This window comes from Mustela putorius, unplaced genomic scaffold (assembly GCF_011764305.1).
Source record: "Mustela putorius furo isolate JIRA1106 unplaced genomic scaffold, ASM1176430v1.1 tig00000738_pilon_pilon_pilon, whole genome shotgun sequence".
NCBI lineage: Eukaryota > Metazoa > Chordata > Mammalia > Carnivora > Mustelidae > Mustela > Mustela putorius.
In genome coordinates, this window is record NW_025421463.1 from 4,413,792 (window position 1) to 4,435,339 (window position 21,548).

Genomic DNA, 21,548 nt, shown 5'->3' on the forward strand with positions numbered 1-21,548 from the left:
AATACTTTCTTAAAACCCTCTTAAAGACAATAGGGGGTGGGGATGCGCCTGGGAGGTTCAGTTGTTAAGCCTCCCCTTTAGCTCAGGTCATGATCCTGGGGTCCTGGGATGGAGCCCTGCATTGGGCTCCCTGCTCAGCAAGGGGCCTGCTTCTTCCTCGCCCACTCCCCATTCTGTGTTCCCTCTCTTGCTGTCTCTGTCAAATAAATATATAAAATCTTTAATAAAAAAAAAAAAAGGACTGCAGAGAGGGGTGCCTGTGTGGCTCAGTTGCTTAAGCGTCGTACTCTTGATTTCCGCTAAGGTCATTATCTCAGGGTTGCAAGACTGAACTCTCCCTCACACCCAGCACGGGGCCTTCTTTAGATTCTCTCCCTCCCTCTCTCTCAAAAAAGAAAAGAAAAAGGTAAGACTGTGGAGAACATTACATGCCCTAGTCCGGGGGATTCCATTTTGAGATGCATTTCTTTTATTATCTAGGTTTTAGAGAACTCATAAAAAAGAAAATGAAAAGAGAGAGGGCACCCTTCAACATAAACACATAGGACTACTTAACCCCCCCTTTTTTTAAAAAAGATTTTATTTATTTATTTGACAGAGAGATCACAAGTAGGAAGAGCAGCAGGTGGGGGAGGGGGAGAAGGAGGCTCCCTGCTAAACAGAGAGCCCGATGCAGGCCTCTCGATCCCAGGACCCTGAGATCATGACCTGAGCGTAAGGCTTAACCCACTGAGCCACCCAGGCGCCCCAGGACTATTTACTTTTACAACTCACTTCCCCTCACCCCTTTTTAAAAAGTCTTTATTTATTTATTTATCTGAGGGAGAGAGAGACAGTGAGAACATGAGAACTCGTGGAACTGGGAGCCTGATGCGGGCCTCGATCCCAGGACTCCAGGATCATGACCTGAGCTGAAGGCAGTGGCTTAACCAACTGAGCCACCCAGGTGCCCAGGACTATTTACTTCTAAAAGAGCTTTGGCACTGGGTATGGTGCATAAACAATGAATCTTGGAACACTGAAAATATTTAAAAAATAAATAAATAAAGGGGCTTTGGTATAAAAGAAATAACACTTCATATATAAGCCTTTGCCCATCTGGCTTGGGCCTAATAGATAAAAACCATGAGGATGTAACACGCCAAAAAGAGGAGTTTGTTTTCACACCAGTTTTTAAGATGGGATTGAACACAGAAGAAGAAAGAAATGAGGTATTCTAGAAGTTTCGGCTCATGATGATTATTACTATTAATAACTGAATTAACAAGAAAGAGATGGAAACTTAATTAATCTTCAATCCTAAAATATAGACACCAAGAAAAGGGCAAAAGAAATCTCAAGAAGCTAACTTTCAAATGATTCTGAATGTCTCCGTCAAATAAATAAAATACATTTAAAAAAAAAAAAAAAAAGAAAAGAAAACGAGCACAAAAGGGCAGGATTAGTTAGTTCTTTACCCAGTTTCCGGTCTAGTTTTTTAAACTAGACCCTCAATAATTATTTAATAAATTAGCAATGCTCATCAAAGAATGATGTATATTTGAGTTAAAAAGCACAAAAATCAGCAAGATTACATTTTTGTAAGAGTAGTATGCCCAACTTTGTTTCCTCAGTTAGAATTGGGCAGTAATGGGCAGAAATAAAGCTTATTACAAATATTAACAGAAGGATGACAACGGACTTCACAGGAAAAAATATGGTGGATTATACAGAACCAGAACTTTTTTGTTGTTGTTAAGATTTATTTATTTTGAGGGGAGAGACAGACCACAGCACAAGTGAGAGGGGCAGACAAACAGGGAGAAACAATCTGCACTGAGCAGAGCCTAACTATGGGGTTTGATCCAAGGACCCTGAGATCATGATCTGGGCCAAAACGAAAAGTCGGATGCTGAACTGACTGTGCCACCCAGACGCCCCCAGACAGTTTTCTACTCACAGAAGATCTCATCACCAAGGACAATTTTAGAATAAAGAGGCAAAGTATTAAAAGTCACTGACTCACCAGTGGATTTACTTACTTAACTATTTAAACAAAATGGCTTAAATGTTAACTGCGTAACAGCAAAGGGATACAATCTAAATGCAAACCTCCTTCACTTCACTACACACAGAGGGGAACAATTTGCCCCAAATTAGGTACTAGAACACTGCTCACTTTTCTCCTTCCTTCTCAGTCGTATCATAGGAGAAGTTAAGTAAACACATACATTCAATAAGCTATTTCAAAAGGCACACCACTTCAGTGAGAATATGGGCCTCTGTATTAATAATAACCACATTCAGGCGCCTAGGTGGCTCAGTCAGTTAAGCGACTGCCTTCAGCTCAGGGTCCTGGGATCGAGCCCCACATCAGGCTCCCTGCTCAGTGGTGAGCCTGCTTCTCCTTCTCCCTCTGCCAATCCCTCTGCCTACTTATGCTTTCTTTCTCTGTGTCAAATAAATAAAATCTTAAAAACAAAACAAAACAAAACCCAAAACTAACCACACTCATTTCTATATATTTTAAACCAAAATACAATTTCCTTTTCTTTTTTTTAAGATTTTTTTTTTTTTTTAAAGAAAGTAAAAGAAGATATTGAGAGAGAACTCTCACAGGGAGGAGAGGTAGAAGCAGGCTCCCTGTTGAGCAGGGAGCGTGACGCATGCCTTGATCCAAGACCCTGGGATCATGACCTGAGCCAACAGCAGATACTTAACCAACTGAGCCACCCAGGTGCCCCCATAACAATTTGTGTGGTTTAAGATGGGGAGGGGGAGGAAATCTAAATGTCCATGTGTGAAAGATTATTCTGTACAATGAATTACTCTTCAACCATTAAAAAGGATACAGTGGGTAAAGATGTCCTAACTGCATTAAAGAAATAGTTATAGAATAACACACAAGATCCCAGTTCTAGAAATCCAAGTTCACATATGCTTGTATGGATTGAGGAGGATATAAATCACTAGCAGTTGCCTCAGGTATACTGACCACAATGAGGCTTTTATACTACAATCTTTAAAAAAATTACTTTAAGAACTAATCAGTTATGTGTCTGCCTTCAGCTTAGGTCATGATTCCAGGGTTCTGGGAGCTAGCCCCGCATCAGGCTCCCTGCTCAGTGGGGAGAGTCTGCTTCTCCCTCTCCCTCCACCCGCTGTTCCCCCTGGCTTGTGCTCTGTCAAGTAAATAAATAAAAACTTAAAAATAAAAATACCTTAAACAATTAGTCACGTAACAAAAAAAATTAAGAGTGGGAAGACAAAGACACACACACATAGACTAAACCTAAGGAGGTAATTCTGCATTTTGCATGGCATTTACATATAACCAACATCACACCTGTCACAGGGGAGGACACAAACTTACTCATGTTGCTCATGGGCCGCATGCCTTGGGGTGACTGCCCGGACTGCTGATTCTGCTGGTTCTTTGCTTGCACCTGGGGCTGTGTCGGCATCTGATTTACTTGATAGGGCAGCCCAAGAGCTGCATAGGCCCTTTCTATAGAACTGGGATCAATCTGACTAACAGTGCTTAGGCTGGGGGTAGACTGCTGACCCACCCCAAGAGAGCTAGTATTTCCAAGTCCAACTGGTGCTCCAGTCAGAATTGCTAGAGAAGACAAAGAAAATGGGATTATAATGTTAAAGATGTAAGAAAAACAGACCAACCCATCATGAATTTAAAAGACATAAAATTATTTTTATGTGATTATGAAACATCTCAGTACATGCCTCTTGTTTTTCATTATTTCCCTGAAAAAAATGTCCAGATGTAGAACTGAATGGTCAAAAGAGGGTCACTGGCATGAAAGACTTTCAATCCAGAATACTCAAAAGCCTCCCTATAGGCTGTATCAGTGTTCCCACCAACAGTGTATCCAGGACTCAGAGCCACACAAATACCAACACCAGGGAGCATCATTTCTTCTAATGTGATGTGAGAGAAACAGCACCTTATTTCATTTTTTAATAGTGAACTTTCTGGTATGTCCTCCCTCTATTAAATAATTATTATTATTTCCTTATCCCAATATTCTCCTGGGTTACTTATGACTTCATTAATTTATGGTACTTAATTCCTTCTTCACATGCTGTACACATATTTCTAAATTTGTCTTTTCAGCCCTAAATCCTTAATGTTTTGTTTCTAGAGAGGAGGTATGGTAGTTGCACTTAAATCTTTCTCCTTTTGTCTTTCTCTAAGAAAAGCTCATCATCCCAAGCTTATAAAAATAATCTCAAACTTTTTTCCTTTTTCTTTAAATTTCAAACTGTCTAGGTATTTAGACAAGTATAAAAGAGTAATTTACCCAATGTCATTTCTTTCAAGTTTTCATAAATGTAAAAATGAAGCATAAATTCACTGTTTTTATACAGAACGACTATTAACAGTTTCTGGATCTTTAGGTAATAGAAGACTAATTCTAATCTCATTAATATGAAATTAACAGTAGTGGAAACAACCTAGCACAGGAATGTCACATAATCAAAAAGTACTCTAAATCCCACCAAAGTGCACTGGTAAGAGTCTAAGAATGTTCTTAGTACAAAAGCTTCTCAAAAGATTTAATCACTTACACTGTTGATTTCTCTTATCTCCAGCGTTTTTAAGGGGGAGACACACAGGACAATCATGTCTCGTACAATTCTTCCAGTGTGAAATGATTTGTCGAGAAGATGCACAGTGTGCCACTAAAAAGAACAAGAATAATTTTTTCAAATGCAGTTTATAGTTTTTTTTTTTACATTAATTATCAGCAAACTTATTGATAGCACTTACCAAGTGCTAAAATGTTAACTCATTTCATCTTCCTAATATTCCTATAGGGTACTATAACCACTCACATTTTACAGTTGAGAAAACAGGCAAAACCTGGTTAACCAATTCGCATAAAGTCAGAATACTCAAAGTGGGATTCAAACTTAAGCAACCCGGCTCCAGAGCCCATATTTTTTACCAAGATGTGCAATCTACTTTACTCTATAAAAACAGATTTCTAATGACTCCACAAATATATAAAATATACTAAGTTGGGTAACATTGTTTTAGTATTTGCCTGACTGCAAATCCTCAATAATATTTAAAGTATATTATGCTAGGGCAAATCAAAGTCAGTAAGGATCACCACAAAAGGGATATCCTTCAAAATTTCTACCACAACCCTAGATACTGACAAAATAATACTGAATTTTATTATATCCTAATATGGAGTAAGACATTAACTGTAAAGGAGTTTCAAAATAGAGATCACATTTTCTCTCTTCTCTTGGACTCTGAAGGTCAGTTGCTGAGCACAGAAACCCTTTGAGCCCACTCACCTTGGCAGGACTTGCCTGACTGGCAGTGTGTCATGTGGTTTAGGACGTTCTTCATTGTGCGACAGTGGGGAAGGTTGCACTGCCTCACCTCCCCATTAGCCTGCTCCCTGCGCTGGCACTTGTGAGCGTGCAAAAGGAGAACCAGCTGCTGCTGGATGAGCTTGCGCTTCTCTGGGTCAGCTGTGTGAGCTCCAGAACCCATCCCTTGGGCTACTGGAGTCACAAGGCCTGGTTGCTGGACCTGTGGGGCCTGCTGTTGACCCTAAGGGATAAAACAACAAAGATACATTTAACATAGGTGTCACAGTGTGCTCTTTAATAAATACAGACCTAGACATTTTCAATTAAAACCTTTAAGGACAGTCTACCATGTGCCACAGGAGATTCCAAGGTAAAATAAAACAATGGTTCCTACCATCAAGAAGCTCAGTAAGAAAACAAAGCTACATTACCAAGTAATACAGTCAAAGTATATATAGGATATAAAGCAAAAGTAAAGAGAACAGCATGATAAGCTGAGGTGGAAGAGGAAAAGGCAAGGAGTCTATAGTGAAGAGAATGTCCAACTCAGGTTCTGAAACACAGTAACAATGAAGAACTCCTCGGGAGACCTAGCAAGATCCTTTTAGGTGGGTGAAAAATTAGTTTTTTTTTTTTTTTTTTTGAAAAATTAGTTTTTGTAATTATCGAAGAAAGCCCCTTTTCTTCCCCAGTGAAAAAAGTAAACATTTCTGGGGACAGAGATGCCTTGTTTTATTCATTTTTATTATCTCTAGTAATTTAAGTATTTGAAATACACGCAATTCAGTGACTATATAACACAAATAAAAAAATTAAAAATCTGAAAGAGAAGTAGCATTTCTACAGGACAATTTTTTTCCAAAGGTGAACATGGACTACTTAACAAATTTACACCTAGAAATCGTTTTACTTTGGCAAAATAGCAAGCAGCAGCTCTTTCTGCCCATGGGTCCCATGCCCATGCTTTAGTAAAATCCCTCCTGGCACCAAAAAAAGAAATAAAAATAGCAATGTTAGCAGCTTTGGAGATTTCCCGAAACAAAAATCACGGTTTAAAACAACGTGTAACTTTGAGGGTGAGGGAGGTTACTTTCGTATGGTACTCAGATACAAATCAGTAGATACAGTCATTGAGAGTCCGAATGCTTCGCCAGAGTCCTTCCCAAGAGGAGAAAGGTTCTACTTTGCAATTCCACAGAAATGCTCACAAGCAGAAGATAATCAATAGAACAGGCCACAAAATTTTTGTTGTAGCAGCCCCACTTGCTCCCATTTGGCCAAGCACTCTGACTGAACAATACTGTAAGAAACAAAAACCCACGGGAAATGGAAGGAAGGAACAAGCTAAATCACAGTGTCCATCCATTAACTCCTAGTGTGTATACAGACAGCATGAAAGTTTAACACAGTACTTCTGTCAAAATGCTACTTTAAAGACAAATCTTTGATAGATTACTACCCACCATGTTGGGCATTCCTCCACCAGGAACTGCCTTTTTGTCCATGGCAAATGGAGATAAGTTATTTGGTAGTACAGACTTCGTCTGAATCTGGAGACCAAGGCCACTGGCTCCAATCTGCTGTCCAGAATTCTGAGTGTATGGTGAACCGTAAGGATTAGGGTTGTTCATCATTCCCATCTAAGAATAAATAAAAACAGACAAGAAATTAAATCTTATTCCCTGCATTAACAGAACATGACCATTCCTTTTCCACTTCCTAATTTATAGAGACAATTTTAAAAGTAGTCCTCTGCTGTTATAAACAGACTAGAGAAGTATGTTCATGGAAATACTCATATTTTTAAGATCAAGATTTATAGGAGAATCTAGATGGCTCAGTTGGTTAAGCATCTGCCTTCGGCTCAGATCATGATCTTGGGGTCCTGGGATTGTGCTCCAAGTTGGGCTCCCTGCTTGGTGGGGAGTCTGCTTCTTCTTCTGCCCCTCCCCCCACTTGTGCGCTCTTCTCTCTAGTCCTCTCACTTGCTTTCTATCGCAAATACATAAATAAAAACTTTTTATAAAGAAATTATTTAAAAAGATTAAGATTTAGGGGCTTCAGGGGAGCCTGGGTGGCTTAGTGGGTTAAGCCTCTGTCTTCAGCCCAGGTCATGATCTCACGGTCCTGGGATCGAGCCCTGCATCAGGCTCTCCGCTCGGTGGGGAGCCTGCTTTCCCCCTTCTGTCTGCCTCTCTGCCTACTTGTGATTTCTCTGTCAAAATAAATAAATAAAACCTTAAAAAAAATATTTAGGGGCTTCAGCTCAGGTAGAATAAGTCTACAGAGCTATTTTCTGTAAATATTTGATAAATGTGTTTTAGAAAACTTATAAGCATCTTCATTAAGCTGTATCTAAAAATCAAGGGTTTGTCATTCACCTTCACTTGAATGAAGTAGATGCATTTTTGTTTAATGTACAAAATATGGCTTAATAAATTAAATTCAACTCAATAAATGACCTAATCTCTATGTTAGAGAGTATGACATGTCAAGAGCATCTGAATGCTTACTCTAGCATTTTGTTCATATAAAAGGTAGAAAACATAATTTAGGGGATATGTCCTTTTTTCATTTAGGGATACAGTGGCACAGTGATTTTAAAACTTTTGATATTTGGGGCTCCTGGGTGGCTCAGTGGGTTAAAGCCTCTGCCTTCGGCTCAGGTCATGATCTCAGCGTCCTGGGATTGAGTCCCGCATAGGGCTCTCTGCTCAGCGGGGATCCTGCTTCCTCCTCTCTCTCTGCCTGCCTCTCTGACTACTTGTGATCTGTCTGTCAAATAAATAAAAATAAAATCTTTAAAAAAATAAATAAATAAAATAAAACAACTTTTGATATCTGAATCCCTTAGACAGAACATGCAAACTTCAGAGTCCACATCATTCCCTGCAGTCTCAAACCTACCTGCTTTATTAAATTACCTGCTTGGCTCCTAAAGTAAATCTGAGTTTCTCTGTAACCCCTATATACTTAAAAAAGTCAATTTTTGTCTGTACTTAGGACAGGCAATCTGGAGCGATCATACTGGATAGTTATAAACTTAATGAACAGAGTATTAATTATTCAGAAGCCAAATGTTTTACTGATAGCAATGATGCAACTTACAATCCTGTTCTTCCATAGAAGAATCCACCAGAAGTCAACCACCACCTATTAAAAACATACTGCAAAGCTCTCAGCATAGAAACTAAGGAGACTAGTACTACTACCCAATTAAAAGGAGTCATACTAGATTTCTAGTCTACTCAGACAGATCCAGGTCTACCAGAGGGGCCTTCAAATTCTATCTCCAAACACATACACGAACCCTAAACTGTTCCCTGTCCGCTGTCAGTGTCTTAATTCAAGCCCCTCATCACAGCTTGTGCAGGCTGTGTCCAACAGGTTTTCTTGCCTTCTGTCTATTCTATTTTTTACCCTACCCAGAGCCTTCATGATGTTCACGAAGCCTGACTATCTATCCATGGTATCCTTCTGTAGCCTGTACCCATTAACTTGCAAATCTGAAGAGCAACTTTCTTTTTTTTTTTTTTAAAGATTTTACTTATTTATTTGATAGAGATGACAAGTAGGCAGAGAGGCAGCCAGAGAGACAGGAGGAAGCAGGCTCTCCACAGAGCAGAGAGCCCGACGCGGGGCTCGATCCCAGGACCCTGGGATCCTGACCTGAGCCGAAGGCAGAGGCTTTAACTCACTGAGCCACCCAGGCGCCCCTGAGCAACTTTCTTCTTAAATCTCTATCATCTGCCTTAAAGACTTCCCTTTTCCCTATAACTAAGCAGTGGCACACCCTCCCTTCCTGTCTGATTTCTGAACGATAACCTGTAAAGAAAGAAGATACTAAGTCCACCAAGAAGCAGTCCAATTTTCATTTTTTGTTGCTTACTTAGTGGTACAACCATCAACTAAGCAGCAGCTACAGATTCTTCTGGAACTCTAAGATACATTTCAGAAGTTACCATGTCTGTGAAGCATCTATTGTTCCAGACCACTGAAGCGCTTTTTCTTCCCTAAAAAATGTTTGTGCAGGGGCGCCCGGGTGGCTCAGTTGGTTAAGCGGCTGCCTTCAGCTCAGGTCATGATTCCAGGGTCCTGGGATCCAGCCCTGCATCAGGCTCTCAGCAGAGAGCCTGCTTCTCTCTCTCCCCCTCTCCCTGCCACTCTGCTTACTTGTGCTTTCTCTCTAGCTGTCAAATAAACAAATAAAATATTTTAAAAAAAAATGTTTGTGCATTTATACTACAACAGAGGTGAAAAAATAAAATGCATGCCTCTTCTATTCCCCCCGGACCATGCACATTAAGAGAAAGAACCTTAGTTCATTTATCTTTGTAGCCCCACTGCCCTTATCCTGCTCAACAAAAGAACTTGTTGACTCAGGAAAACAGAAATATAAGAGTCACAAAATAAACTCATAAACTTCAGTGAATAAAACTGTTCTTTAAATTATACGCAGTACTGGGGCGCCTGGGTGGCTCAGTGGGTTAAAGCCGCAGCCTTCAGGTCAGGTCATGATCCCAGGGTTCTGGGATGGAGCCCCGTGTTGGGCTCTCTGCTCAGCAGGTAGCCTGCTTCCCTTCCTCTCTCTCTCTGCCTGCCTCTCTGCCTACTTGTGATTTCCGTCTGTCAAATAAAATCTTTAAAATAATAATAATAATAATAATAAATTATATGCAGTATCTATACAGAGGATTTATAGAAATATGACATCTTCAAAGGTTTGCCTGTAATGAAAAACTAAAGAACTGTGACAGTTTCCAGATGAGATCAGAAGACTAGGAGTTCAGTAACTCGGGGAATAAGCCTGAGGGAAGTGGCAAGGTTTGGAGAGATCATACAAGAATGGGGCAGTCTTGGGACGCCTGGGTGGCTCAGTTGGTTGGATGACTGCCTTCGGCTCAGGTCATGATCCCGGAGTCCCGGGATCAAGTCCCACATCAGGCTCCCAGCTTCATGGGGAGTCTGCTTCGCTCTCTGACCTTCTCCTCGCTCATGCTCTCTCTCACTGTCTCTCTTTCAAATAAATAAATAAAATCTTAAAAAAAAAAAAAAAGAATGAGGCAATCTGAATGGGGAGCATCCAGAGTAAAAAACTTACTGCTTCAGTCTCCAATAACTGGAATTTCCTAAATGAATCTGGCCTACAGAAACAGGCTTAAACACAAGTCAAATTTCTGCTGGTAGTTTCAAGCGTGGCTGCAGTGCTGGTCCTCCACATGCTTTTAAAGTACTATTATTTATATGAATATATAGGTCCAATAATACATGAGCTTACATCTGGGGGAGTTACATTTCAGTTGACTATGTTTCCTATCAGCATGGAAACTCATGACGGACATAAAATGAATGCTATTCTGACACAGAATCTGCAGGACAGACCATAAAAGGCCAGCAGACAATAAATTAAGTTTTTAGGAGTCCTTATTTATGAAAATAAAACACAGTGATTTGTAAGCTACCTTGATGTCTCTTAATAAGCATAATATCTCTACTCAAATATACCACAGTAGAATCTGGTGGTTCACATTGTTCACACAGGCACTGCCTTATCTGACTCCAACTGGGTTTCAACCAGTTCCTGACGTTTGCTTTCCCAGTTACAATGCATTACCTAGAAACTCCAGGGTGGACTACTGGTCTCACATATACAGACTGCAATGACTGCTGATCAGTGGCAGTAATGCATTCCTAACACTTCTCATCACTTTGACCCACGAAGACTCTCAGACTTCTGGCTTTTCTGGTCTTCCTCAGGGTTCTGGGGCCAGTGTTTGACAAAATACAACCAATCTCCCCATCTCCACATCCCTATCCTTCCAATATCACCAGCCTCCAGGACTTCCCCACCAAATATAACAGGAAGGGAATATACTGTACTTAATTTCCACTACACTGTAGTTCATTATTTGATCGTTTCCCTTCTCTGTATCTCAAGTGATCCTTGACGTCCAACTACCCACCACCCACCTGCACCCCAAGGATAAAGAGAACCACCTAAATGGAAAAGGCAGAGAGGACCAGGAAGCCACAACAGTTCTAGTCAACAAAAACAAAAAACACCTCAGGGAGAATATTTTCTTTCTTTCTTCCTTTCTTTTTTAAAATCTGACTCTACAGGGGCGTCTGGGTGGCTCAGTTGTTTAAGCGTCTGCCTTCGGCTCAGATCATGATCCCAGAGTCCTGGGAGCGAGCCCTGGCGGGGGAGGGTGTGTGGGCAATGGGCCCTGCTCAGTGGGGGAGCCTCCTCGCTCTGCCCCCCTTCTCTATCAAATAAATAAATCCTTAAAAAAATCTGTCTCTACAGGTTTTTTCTAAGTTTTCAATATATTAAAAGAAGAAACTTATGGAGCACAGGAATCCAGAAAACACCTGACAGGGGTTATCATTAGCAAATACATAGAAAAAATAAAAGTAGTACCTCAAATATAAAGAAAATAATTGTTTGGGAATATTTAGCACAGTGGGAAAAAAAATCCCTTAGTAAGATTTGAAGATACCACAGTAACTCAAAACAATACCCTGTGTGTGACTCCAAGATTCATCAAATAATAAAAACAAAATTAACTATAATCAGACATTTCCTACTACCTATCAGATTTAATAAATGCCAATGTTATATATCTGAATCCAAGTTAGATGCCAGATACTACTTAGTAACTGAGGGTACAATGATAAACAAGAAGGACTAGGGATCTCTTAGAACCTACAGCAAATCTTAAACATTACTTTTCAGAATCATTCCCCTTACTCCTATACCAATGCCTTAGTTTAGCAGGCCTCATCACCCATTGAGACTATCCCTCAAACTGTTATTACAAACCTAAAACCACATCCATCTAGATGGTAAATTTGGGTATAAGACCCTCTTCGTTCAAATCTGTCAGATTACAGAATTTAAGATTAGTCTTTCTCTCAAAATGGATTCTTCCTCCTTAAACTTAATACCCACCATCCCAAGTGGTCCTTCCTACCTGCTTCACTCCTGGCTGATTCAAGTTCTAAAACAGATCAATCACTGCTCTTATACTTCAAAATTTTATAGGCTAAATACTCTTTAACATCCTATGGCAAAGATGATCACTAACTAATGTTAATTTTAAGAGAAGCACTCCAAAAATGACATTACTGTTCCTACCACCTCAAAAAAATTGTAAAAAGGGAAAAGGAAAGAAGGAAAATGGGAATTATTCCTAAAGCCAATATTCATTTGAATCAAGTTCAGACTTTATTTTATTATTTATTAGATTTTATTTATTTGACAGACAGAGATCACAAGTAGGCAGAGAGGCAGGCAGAAAGAGAGGAAGTTCCCCACTGATCAGATCACAGAGAAGCAGGCTCCCCACTGATCAGAGAGCCCGACCTGGGGCTGAATCCCAGGACCCTGGGATCATGACCTGAGCTGAAGGCAGAGGCTTTAGCCCACTGAGCCACCCAGGCACCCCCAGACTTTTTTTTAAATATCAATTTCATCAGTCACAATTCATACAAAATTTGGAAACCAATCTATACAGATGCCAAATAACACAATTCTTCACAGCATGTGAGGTAACCAGAGACAGAGGAAAGGAAGGTTAGGATCTGCCATCCCCCAGATCCAGGACTACAAAATAAGAAGTAAAATGTAATACATAAAAATGCTCTAAGATGAGGTGACTGGCAGCGACTGGTGGCTCAGTCAGTTAAGCATAACCTTTGGCTGAGCTCATGATCCTGGGGTCCTGGGATGGAGTCCAGCTTCGCCCTCCCTGATCAGTGGGGGAGTCCGCTTCTCCTTCCTCCTCTGCCCCTTCCCATGGCTTGTACTGTCTAAAATAAATTTTAAAAATCTTTTTAAAAAGAAAAAAGAGGGGCACCTGGGTGGCTCAGTGGGTTAAAGCTCTGCCTTCAGCTTGGGTTGTGATCTCAGGGTCCTGGGATCGAGGCCCGCATTGGGCTCTCTGCTTGGTGGGGAGCCTGCTTCCCCCTCTCTCTCTTGCCTGCCTCTCTGCCTACTTATGAACTGTCTGTCAAATAAATAAATAAAATCTTTAAAAAAAAAATCGTATAAAAAAAAAGAGATAGGGTGCCTGGTTGGCTCAGGTTGATTAAAGAGTGTGACTCTTGGTTTTGGCTCACGATCTTGCAACTCATGGGACTGAGCCCCACATCCGGCTCTGTGCTCAGTGTGGAGTCCTCTTGGGATTCCTCCCTCCCCCTCACCACCTCCTCTCACTCCCTCAAATAAATAAATAAATAAAATCTTAAAAACAAAACAAAAGGATGTTCCAAGGCTTTGTCTATGGATGGCCCAGCAATCATGAAAACTGAATTATAGAAAACAGGCAGGGTTCCTGCTCTTACAGGATCTAGCAGATCTAGCAATGATCACCCCTATATAAGGTTACAAGTAAGTGAGGAGGTGACTGCTGCTGCAAGAAACATAAAGGCAACTCTATGTTTTTACCTGTGTAAGTTTTATTAATACATGGATCATAACAACAGAATGACATTATACAGTGATCAACAACAGGCACTTTTAATTCAAAAAGACAAAAGTTGGGGCGCCTGGTTGGCTCAGTGTGTTAAGCCGCTGCCTTCGGCTCAGGTCATGATCTCAGGGTCCTGGGATCGAGTCCCGCATTGGGCTCTCTGCTCAGCAGGGAGCCTGCTTCCCTTCCTCTCTCTCTGCCTACTTGAGATCTCTGTCAAATAAATAAATAAAATCTTAAAAAAAAAAAAACAACAACAAACAAAAATTCTCTGTAATACCCATTTCCTGACTGGTCCCTCACCTGTGTAACATAAAACCATAGGGCTGCTGTTAGAATTAATGACCTTAGCATATTAATTCAGCAGCTCCTTAACTGTTGGAGCTAATGCTAATTTAGATACAACTATACTGTCTGCTGTTATTTAATAAAATTCTGGATCTTGTCTCTTTTTAATCATAACAAGCCCCATAACATGGGTTGCTTGGGTGGTTCAGGGGGTTAAGCCTCCGCCTCCAGCTCAGGTCATGATCTCATGATCCCAGGGTCCTGGGATCGAGCCCCACATTGGGCTCTTTGCTTAGCAGGGAGCCTGCTTCTGCCTCTCTGCCTACTTGTGATCTCACTTTATCAAATAAAATAAAATCTTAAAAAAAAAAAAAGTTAAAAAAATCATAACAAGCTCTTTAACAGAACAGATACTCTTCTTTTTTTTAAGATTTTATTTAAGAGAGAGGGAGAAAAAGCATGCACACAAGCAGGAGGAAGGACAGAAGGAGAGGGAAAAGCAGACTCCCCCCTGAGCAGGGAGCCCCAGTGTGGGACTTGATCCCAGGACCCCAAGATCACGACCTGAGCCAAAGGCAGATGCTTAACTGACTGAGCCACCCAGGAACCCCTAGAATTTTTTTTTGTATTTTCTAAGAGGGGGGCATCCAGAATATTAATGAACACTGCCTGAATAAAAAGTCCTTAGTTCCGGGGCGCTTGGGTGGCTCAGTTGGTTAAGCGACTGCCTTCGGCTCAGGTCATGATCCTGGAGTCCTGGGATCAAGTCCCTCATCAGACTCCCTGCTCAGCAAGGAGTCTGCTTCTCCCGCTGATCTCTCTCCTCTCGTGCTTGCTCTCTCTCTCAAATAAATAAATAAAATCATTAAAAAAAAAAGTCCTTAGTTCCAAAGAAAGTTAATCTTCACCAAATTTATAGAATATTAATCCACTGAAGTCTCTACTAGTGGGCATCCCCATATCCTCCAGCCAACAGCTGTTCATGTGGTATATTGTTTCATCTCCTGTTATAGCCAAGAGCTATGCCTCTAGAAGATTACAGCTTAACTTAGGTGATCTAGATTCGATTTCTCCCTCTCCCCATAAAAATGTTTGAACAACTTCACAAAAATGGAACTACAATAATACTAAGCACATGCTCCCACTACTATTACTACTCTACAGGTAAGTCCTTAAAATATACCACTCACAAAGGGCTTACTTCTATTAATTATTTAGTTCCCCAATAATTCCACCAGGTAGGTTACCCACTCTTACTACTTCCATCCTACAGATGGGAAATCTGAGGTAGAGCAAGCAAGTTGCCCAAGTTACTATAGCTACATGTGAATAACTGAGTTCATTGTTAACCTGGGCAGTAAAACTCCACCGTCCACCATCATTAACTATGATGATTAATTTCATCTCTTTCTTCATACATAAAAAGGCAGCTATTAGGGAAAGGATTTTCAAAAATGTTTATTTCTTTTGTCACCAGCATTTTTAAAGAGGTAGATTATGTCTTGTGACGTTACTGGAGAGTGAAAGAATTTCACCAAGAAGCGTGGCAATATGCAGCTGAAGAGGAAACGACTGTGCTAACAGCCCAGAAACTAACCCAGGTACCAGGACTCAAAATCGGCACTCTTCTGCTGTTCATGGCACTTCCAGAACTAATCAGTCAGAAATAACTTTAAGACATAAAACCCTGTCTTCATCTTATGCTAACTCTAAAATCAAACACTAGCTTAAAGGGGGATATGACCCAAGTTTTTCCCCATAAACCACTGTTAGGCTTTGGAAGAACGCTGTTTAAGCAGTAATGTCACAACCCATGAACACACTCTGAACCACAGATTCCTCCATAAAAAGAACTGTGCTCAAAAGTCACTGCCATTTGCCAAGACGGTTCAAATCTTCAAGTCTCACTGAAAATTTCCTTAATTCCGGATTCTTTTTTTTTTTTTTTAAAGATTTTATTTATTTATTTGACAGAGAGAGATTACAGGTAGGTAGAGAGGCTGGCAGAGAGAGAGAGAGAGAGAGAGAGAGAGAGAAGCAGGCTCCCCGCCGAGCAGAGAGCCCGATGTGGGACTCGATCCCAGGACCCCGAGATCATGACCTGAGCCGAAGGCAGCGGCTTAAACCACTGAGCCACCCAGGCGCCCCTAATTCCGGATTCTTAAATATCATTAGAACTCTTAGGAATTTTGGAAGAAAAGTAATGAATATAATCAGCTCTTTGAGGTAATTTTCGGACCTGGGCCCACAGAAAGGGAATTGCTATCCAATAATTTTAACACCTTGACTCAACTTTATTTTAATCTCCAGTAAAAAAATATAGTTTTTTTCCCCCTGCTATAAAGAGAAAACTTGTTTTATAAAAGTACTTGGTTGTATATTAATTGGGTATCTCATCCCAAACCTACATTATTCCCCAAAACTCATCTACTAAATAAGCATTTAGAGTTCTTATATGTTAGGAAGCGCTTTATGTACTTTACGAGTATCAACTTTAAAAATATAGACAGGACTCATTTAAAACCACAAAATATTTTAGTAATAATATTTTTATATTTGAATTCCTCCATCCCATGAAAAGAGGCACTACAAAGGTTATTTTTGTCTGTTTTATACACTGCTATATATCCAGTCCCTGAAACAATGCTGATACGAGAAATTTGTGTTTTGTTTTTTAAAAAAAGATCTTATTTATTTGACAGAGAAAGATACAGCAAGAGAGGGACCACATGCAGGGGGAAGGGAGAGGCGGGCTTCCCGCTGAGTGGGCAGCCCGGCGTAGGGCTCCAACCCAGGTCATGACCACAGCAGAAGGCAGACGCTTCACGACTGAGCCACCCAAGCGCCCTGAAATTTGTGTTTCAGATTATAAATACATAGTACCCCACTATGACTGAGTCTTTTTTTTTTTTTTAAGATTTTAAGTAATCTCTACACACAATGTGGGGCTCAACCAGAGATCAAGCGTCACATGCTCAACTAAGTCAGCCAGGTGCCCCTGAGCCTTTCCTTTCAAATTTCTCTTCCCACCCTGTACCTGGAATATGCAAGCCTGTAGCTTACGTACACACTAGAAAGTAAGGTCTATGAAGTAAGTTTATTCACAGCTCTATCTTCATTCAACACCAAAGCTAGGCTCAGTAAGTATCTGATCAGTCAGGGAAGGTTTCATCTGTCACCCCACCACTCCCCGCTGGAGCGTAAACAACAGGAGGGCAGGGACTCTTTACAGCTATGTTCTAGAACCCAGAAGAGGTACCTAATAAATATTTTACCTTTTTTTTTTTTAAAGATTTTATTTATTTATTTGACAGACAGATCACAAGCAGAGGCAGACAGAGAGATAGGGGGAAGCAGGCTCCCTGCTGAGCAGAGAGCCCGATGTGGGGCTCGATCCCAGGACCCTGGGATCATGACCTGAGCCAAAGGAAGAGGCTTAACCCACTGAGCCATCCAGGCACCCCTAAATATTTTACCTTCCTGATTCTGGTTTCCACTCCAAATATTCAAACTGAACCATATCAACACAGCAACATTAAAGTACCAAAAAGGGAAAATCTACAGAGGAGGTAGGAAAGATAACAGAATCTTTCCCTAAGAGGTCAATATTCTTTACTGTGTAGCAAATAAATTAATTAATTAAATTTAAAAATTAAGGGCTTTCATTTATGAATATGACCTCAGTCTCCCCACTCCCTATTCATCTCCTTTTTTTTTTTAAAGGGGAAACATTTCTTTACTTTTTTCTTTTTCTTTTTTTATTTTTTTAAGATTTTATGTATTTATTTGAGAGAGAGACAGTGAGAGAGAGCATGAGAGAGAAGGTCAGAGGGAGAAGCAGACTCCCCGTGGAGCTGGGAGCCCAATGCGGGACTCAATCCTGGGACTCCGGGATCATGACCTGAGCCGAAGGCAGTCGTCCACCAACTGAGCCACCCAGGCGTCCCTCATCTCCTTTTTTTTTAAGTAGGCTCCATGCCCAGTGTAGAGCCCAACACGGCACCTGAACTCACGACCTGAAGATCAAAACCTCAGCTGCTGAGTTCAAGAATCAGATGCTTAACCGACTGAGCCACCCAGGCGCATCTCCTCCCACTGTCTTTAATTTCACCCCTGAACTCTCTCATCATCATGATTCTCAGGAACACAAAGTCCCAATGCCTACTCAGTAATTGAGCTTACACAGAGAGCTTGCTCTTAACTGCTTGTGAAAATCTTAACCATCTTCAATATCACCTTCCAAGCAAAGTCATCTTTTTCATTCAACAAATATTTACTAACTATATGACAGGTGCTGGCAATTATAGGGATACCACTTCAAAAAATAAAGAAATAGGTATGTAGGAAAAATATGAAGGAATACACATCAAATACAGAGTTATAACATCTTAATTTTATACATCAAGAACACACTTTAAAAGTTCTGAAAAATGTGTTTGGTGTGTGTTAGTTAATAAAGCTAAAAGAGTAGGCTTTTTGAAAAAGAAAAGCCTTTCCAACAATGACCAAAATTATGTTAACTAAACACTTGGAATGTCAGTTGAGGTTTCTGAGTAAATGAATGCATCTTAATGTCCATTAACTAATGAGAAAAAATAACATTTAATAAATCTTTTAGAATAAACACCTCTTGAAAACCAGGGATATTCCAAGTAGTGGAAATACGTGATCTCTCTCTGAAGATGGTATAGAGCCAGCTAGCTCAAAACTATATTTTTACAAGTATGCTATGAAGGGTAAAGTGGGCTTAGAAAGGAATTAAAAATTTTCTAGGATTTGTGAAAATATTCCATTACTACTTCTAATACCGAGAAAACAGGAATTAGCTAGCAATCAGCTGGAACAAACTGAAGGTATACACTATCACTGAACTGTGAAAAAATGGTATTACTTAAAATTAATGTAAGAGCTTCATAAAATTTGTGCCAACACAGATCCTTGGCATATATGTGAGAAATGGTACACCATGGAAGAAGATTAAGCAGGAACGGTAAAGAACAGATGAGAGGGGCGCCTGGGTGGCTCAGTGGGTTAAGCCGCTGCCTTCGGCTCAGGTCATGATCTCAGGGTCCTGGGATCGAGCCCCACATCGGGTTCTCTGCTCAGCAGAGAGCCTGCTTCCCCCTCTCTCTCTGCCTGCCTCTCTGCCTACTTGTGATCTATCGAATAAATAAAATCTTTAAAAAAAAAAAAAAAAAGAACAGATGAGAAACTGACCTCAAGCCCTCCCTCCATCATGGGAACAATGAAAAACATTCTGACCGTGCATACAAACCCAAACTGCACTTACCTTAATGGGCTGAGGGCCTCTCAATGCCGTCTGTCCTCCCATCTGCGGAGATCCTTGCTGCAGTGGCTCAGGCATTAAACTGCCAGCATTTCCCATGCCTGGGTTTGGGTACTGCATATTAGGTCGCCCCCGGCCTGCTCCAACTGAACCGTTCATGACTTGATTAGGCATCATCCCCTGTCCATTGCCTGCACTCAACATTCCAGGATTCATGCCAGCATTCATCCCTGTGTTCATTCCCAGGGCAGGCTGATTTACCGGACTGTTCATCATACCTGCTGCAGATGGCGTAGGACCCTGATTTGGTCCACTAGTGCCCATCCCCATGTTGGGAGAAGTCAAGCCTGCCTGTGCCATTGGGCTTTTAACCATGCTATTTATCAAACCTAATCCAGGACTGTTCTGTTGGGGCTGGCTGGCCATGCCTTGGCCTGGGCCACCAACCCCCATATTGAGGTTAGGGGAACTACCAGACCGTAGCAATTCTGACAGCTGTTTATGTTTAGAGGCTGCATCTTGTACTATGCCAAGACTTGTCTGAAGCTGATTAATATCACCACCATTGGTCAGTCCCAATTCTGTAGAGTTGATTAATTCATCTGGTAAGTCATGCTCCAAGTCAAATAGAGAGCCAAAATCTAAAAGCAAAGAGAAAAGACAGTTAGTCTGACCATCAAAATCACAAAATTCTCTGTTTAGTTCTTGATAAGCATTAAATATTTCCAAACTTCAATCCATGGGATACCACATGTATTATAGTCTTTCATATTATGCTAAAAATTTTTACATATGTATTTAAAAATTAGAAAATATTTGGCTATGCCAACAAGTTTAAACACCTATGAACTGTACCTAAAGTAGGACCAAAGGAAAAAGGATTAAATGTTAGCACAACCCCATTACATGAGTTGCCCAGTTTGTACTGCTGTTCATGAAAAAAAAGATATACAACCATTCAATATTCCAGAATTCCTTAAAGAGGTTAAAATAACTTATCTATACACAAACTAAGTTCAGAATGAAATACAAGACTTAAAATATTATAATAATAAAGACAACTGATGGTTTCTCAGCCTTTTGGCTAAGATCAAGTGAAGAAAACTGACAGACATTCCAAGAACGTTAACCGTGAACTCCATGACAGGGGCTATCTACCATTCCTTACTAAGTGACTATCAAAGTGCCTGCCATCAAAGTGCCTGCTCTGAGTGAATTCACTTTCACCTGACCTCAGCCTACAGAGAGCTTTCCTTAACCAAAATCTCACTGGAATAGGATATAAAACTATGCCTACCTAGTTCCTTTAACAACATACAAATCACCCCAATCACTCCAAAAAGAGAATGCAAGTTATGGATTAACTCAGGGTTTCTCAAATCTTGGCACTATTGGGTATTTAATAATTAGATACACTTGAATCAACTGATTATACTATTAAAAGATAGTCCATCCCTTGAAGACAAAATACCACTTAGTAATGATCTACTTGGGTCCAATTTAATCTTGTTTCCGAAGCCCAACTCTTCCTCTATGTGCCCTTTCTGTTCTTAAGAGCATTCTATCATGGCACTGAAATTATCTGTGTGTCTGTCTCTCTCCCCTCCTCCATGCTATCTCTTCCTACCACCACCCCTCACCCTACCCCTGCATCCAGACTCTGTATTTGGGAAGGACAAGTTTCACCACTCACACACCAACTCCCTAATGTCCAACACACTTAAGCATCTGGTCATATTGTAATTGCTCTGAATTGGGGAACCTAGGTGCCTCAGTTGGTTAAGCATCCACCTTCAGTTCAGGTCATGCTCTAGGGGATGGAGCCCTACATGGGGTCCCTGCTCAGTGGGGAGCCTGCTTCTCTCTCTTCCTCTGCCACTCCCCCTGCTTGTGCTCTCTCATTCTGTCATATAAAAAAATAAAATCTATTAAAAAAAAGAAAGAATGGGAAGTTCTAATACACACACACACAATTTGCTCTGTATTTGATCTCTGGGCATGATTCAGAGTCCAGATTTTTATAGTATTCTTTCCTTTTGAAAAATCATTTTGTGCTCCTACAAAATGTATCTTAGGCATTTTGGAATTCAAATAAAGTCTCGAGTAAAATTTCCCTTCAGCCCAGGATCCTGGGATAGAGTCCCACAACAGGCTCCCTTACTCAGTGGGGA

General features: G+C 40.6%; 1 protein-coding gene across 1 annotated transcript in view; it reads right to left on the reverse strand.

Annotated features, from left to right (window-relative positions):
* The window catches only part of EP300 (E1A binding protein p300), an 82,025-nt gene that overhangs the window by 42,633 nt on the left and 17,844 nt on the right, over positions 1-21,548 (reverse strand). Inside the window, exons 2-6 of the mRNA XM_004771265.3 lie at positions 19,381-20,018; positions 6,792-6,968; positions 5,308-5,569; positions 4,567-4,680; positions 3,353-3,598 (exon numbers count right to left, since the gene is read on the reverse strand). Coding sequence (XP_004771322.1) covers positions 3,353-3,598; positions 4,567-4,680; positions 5,308-5,569; positions 6,792-6,968; positions 19,381-20,018 — 1,437 coding nt within the window. The remainder of the gene's footprint in view (positions 1-3,352; positions 3,599-4,566; positions 4,681-5,307; positions 5,570-6,791; positions 6,969-19,380; positions 20,019-21,548) is intronic.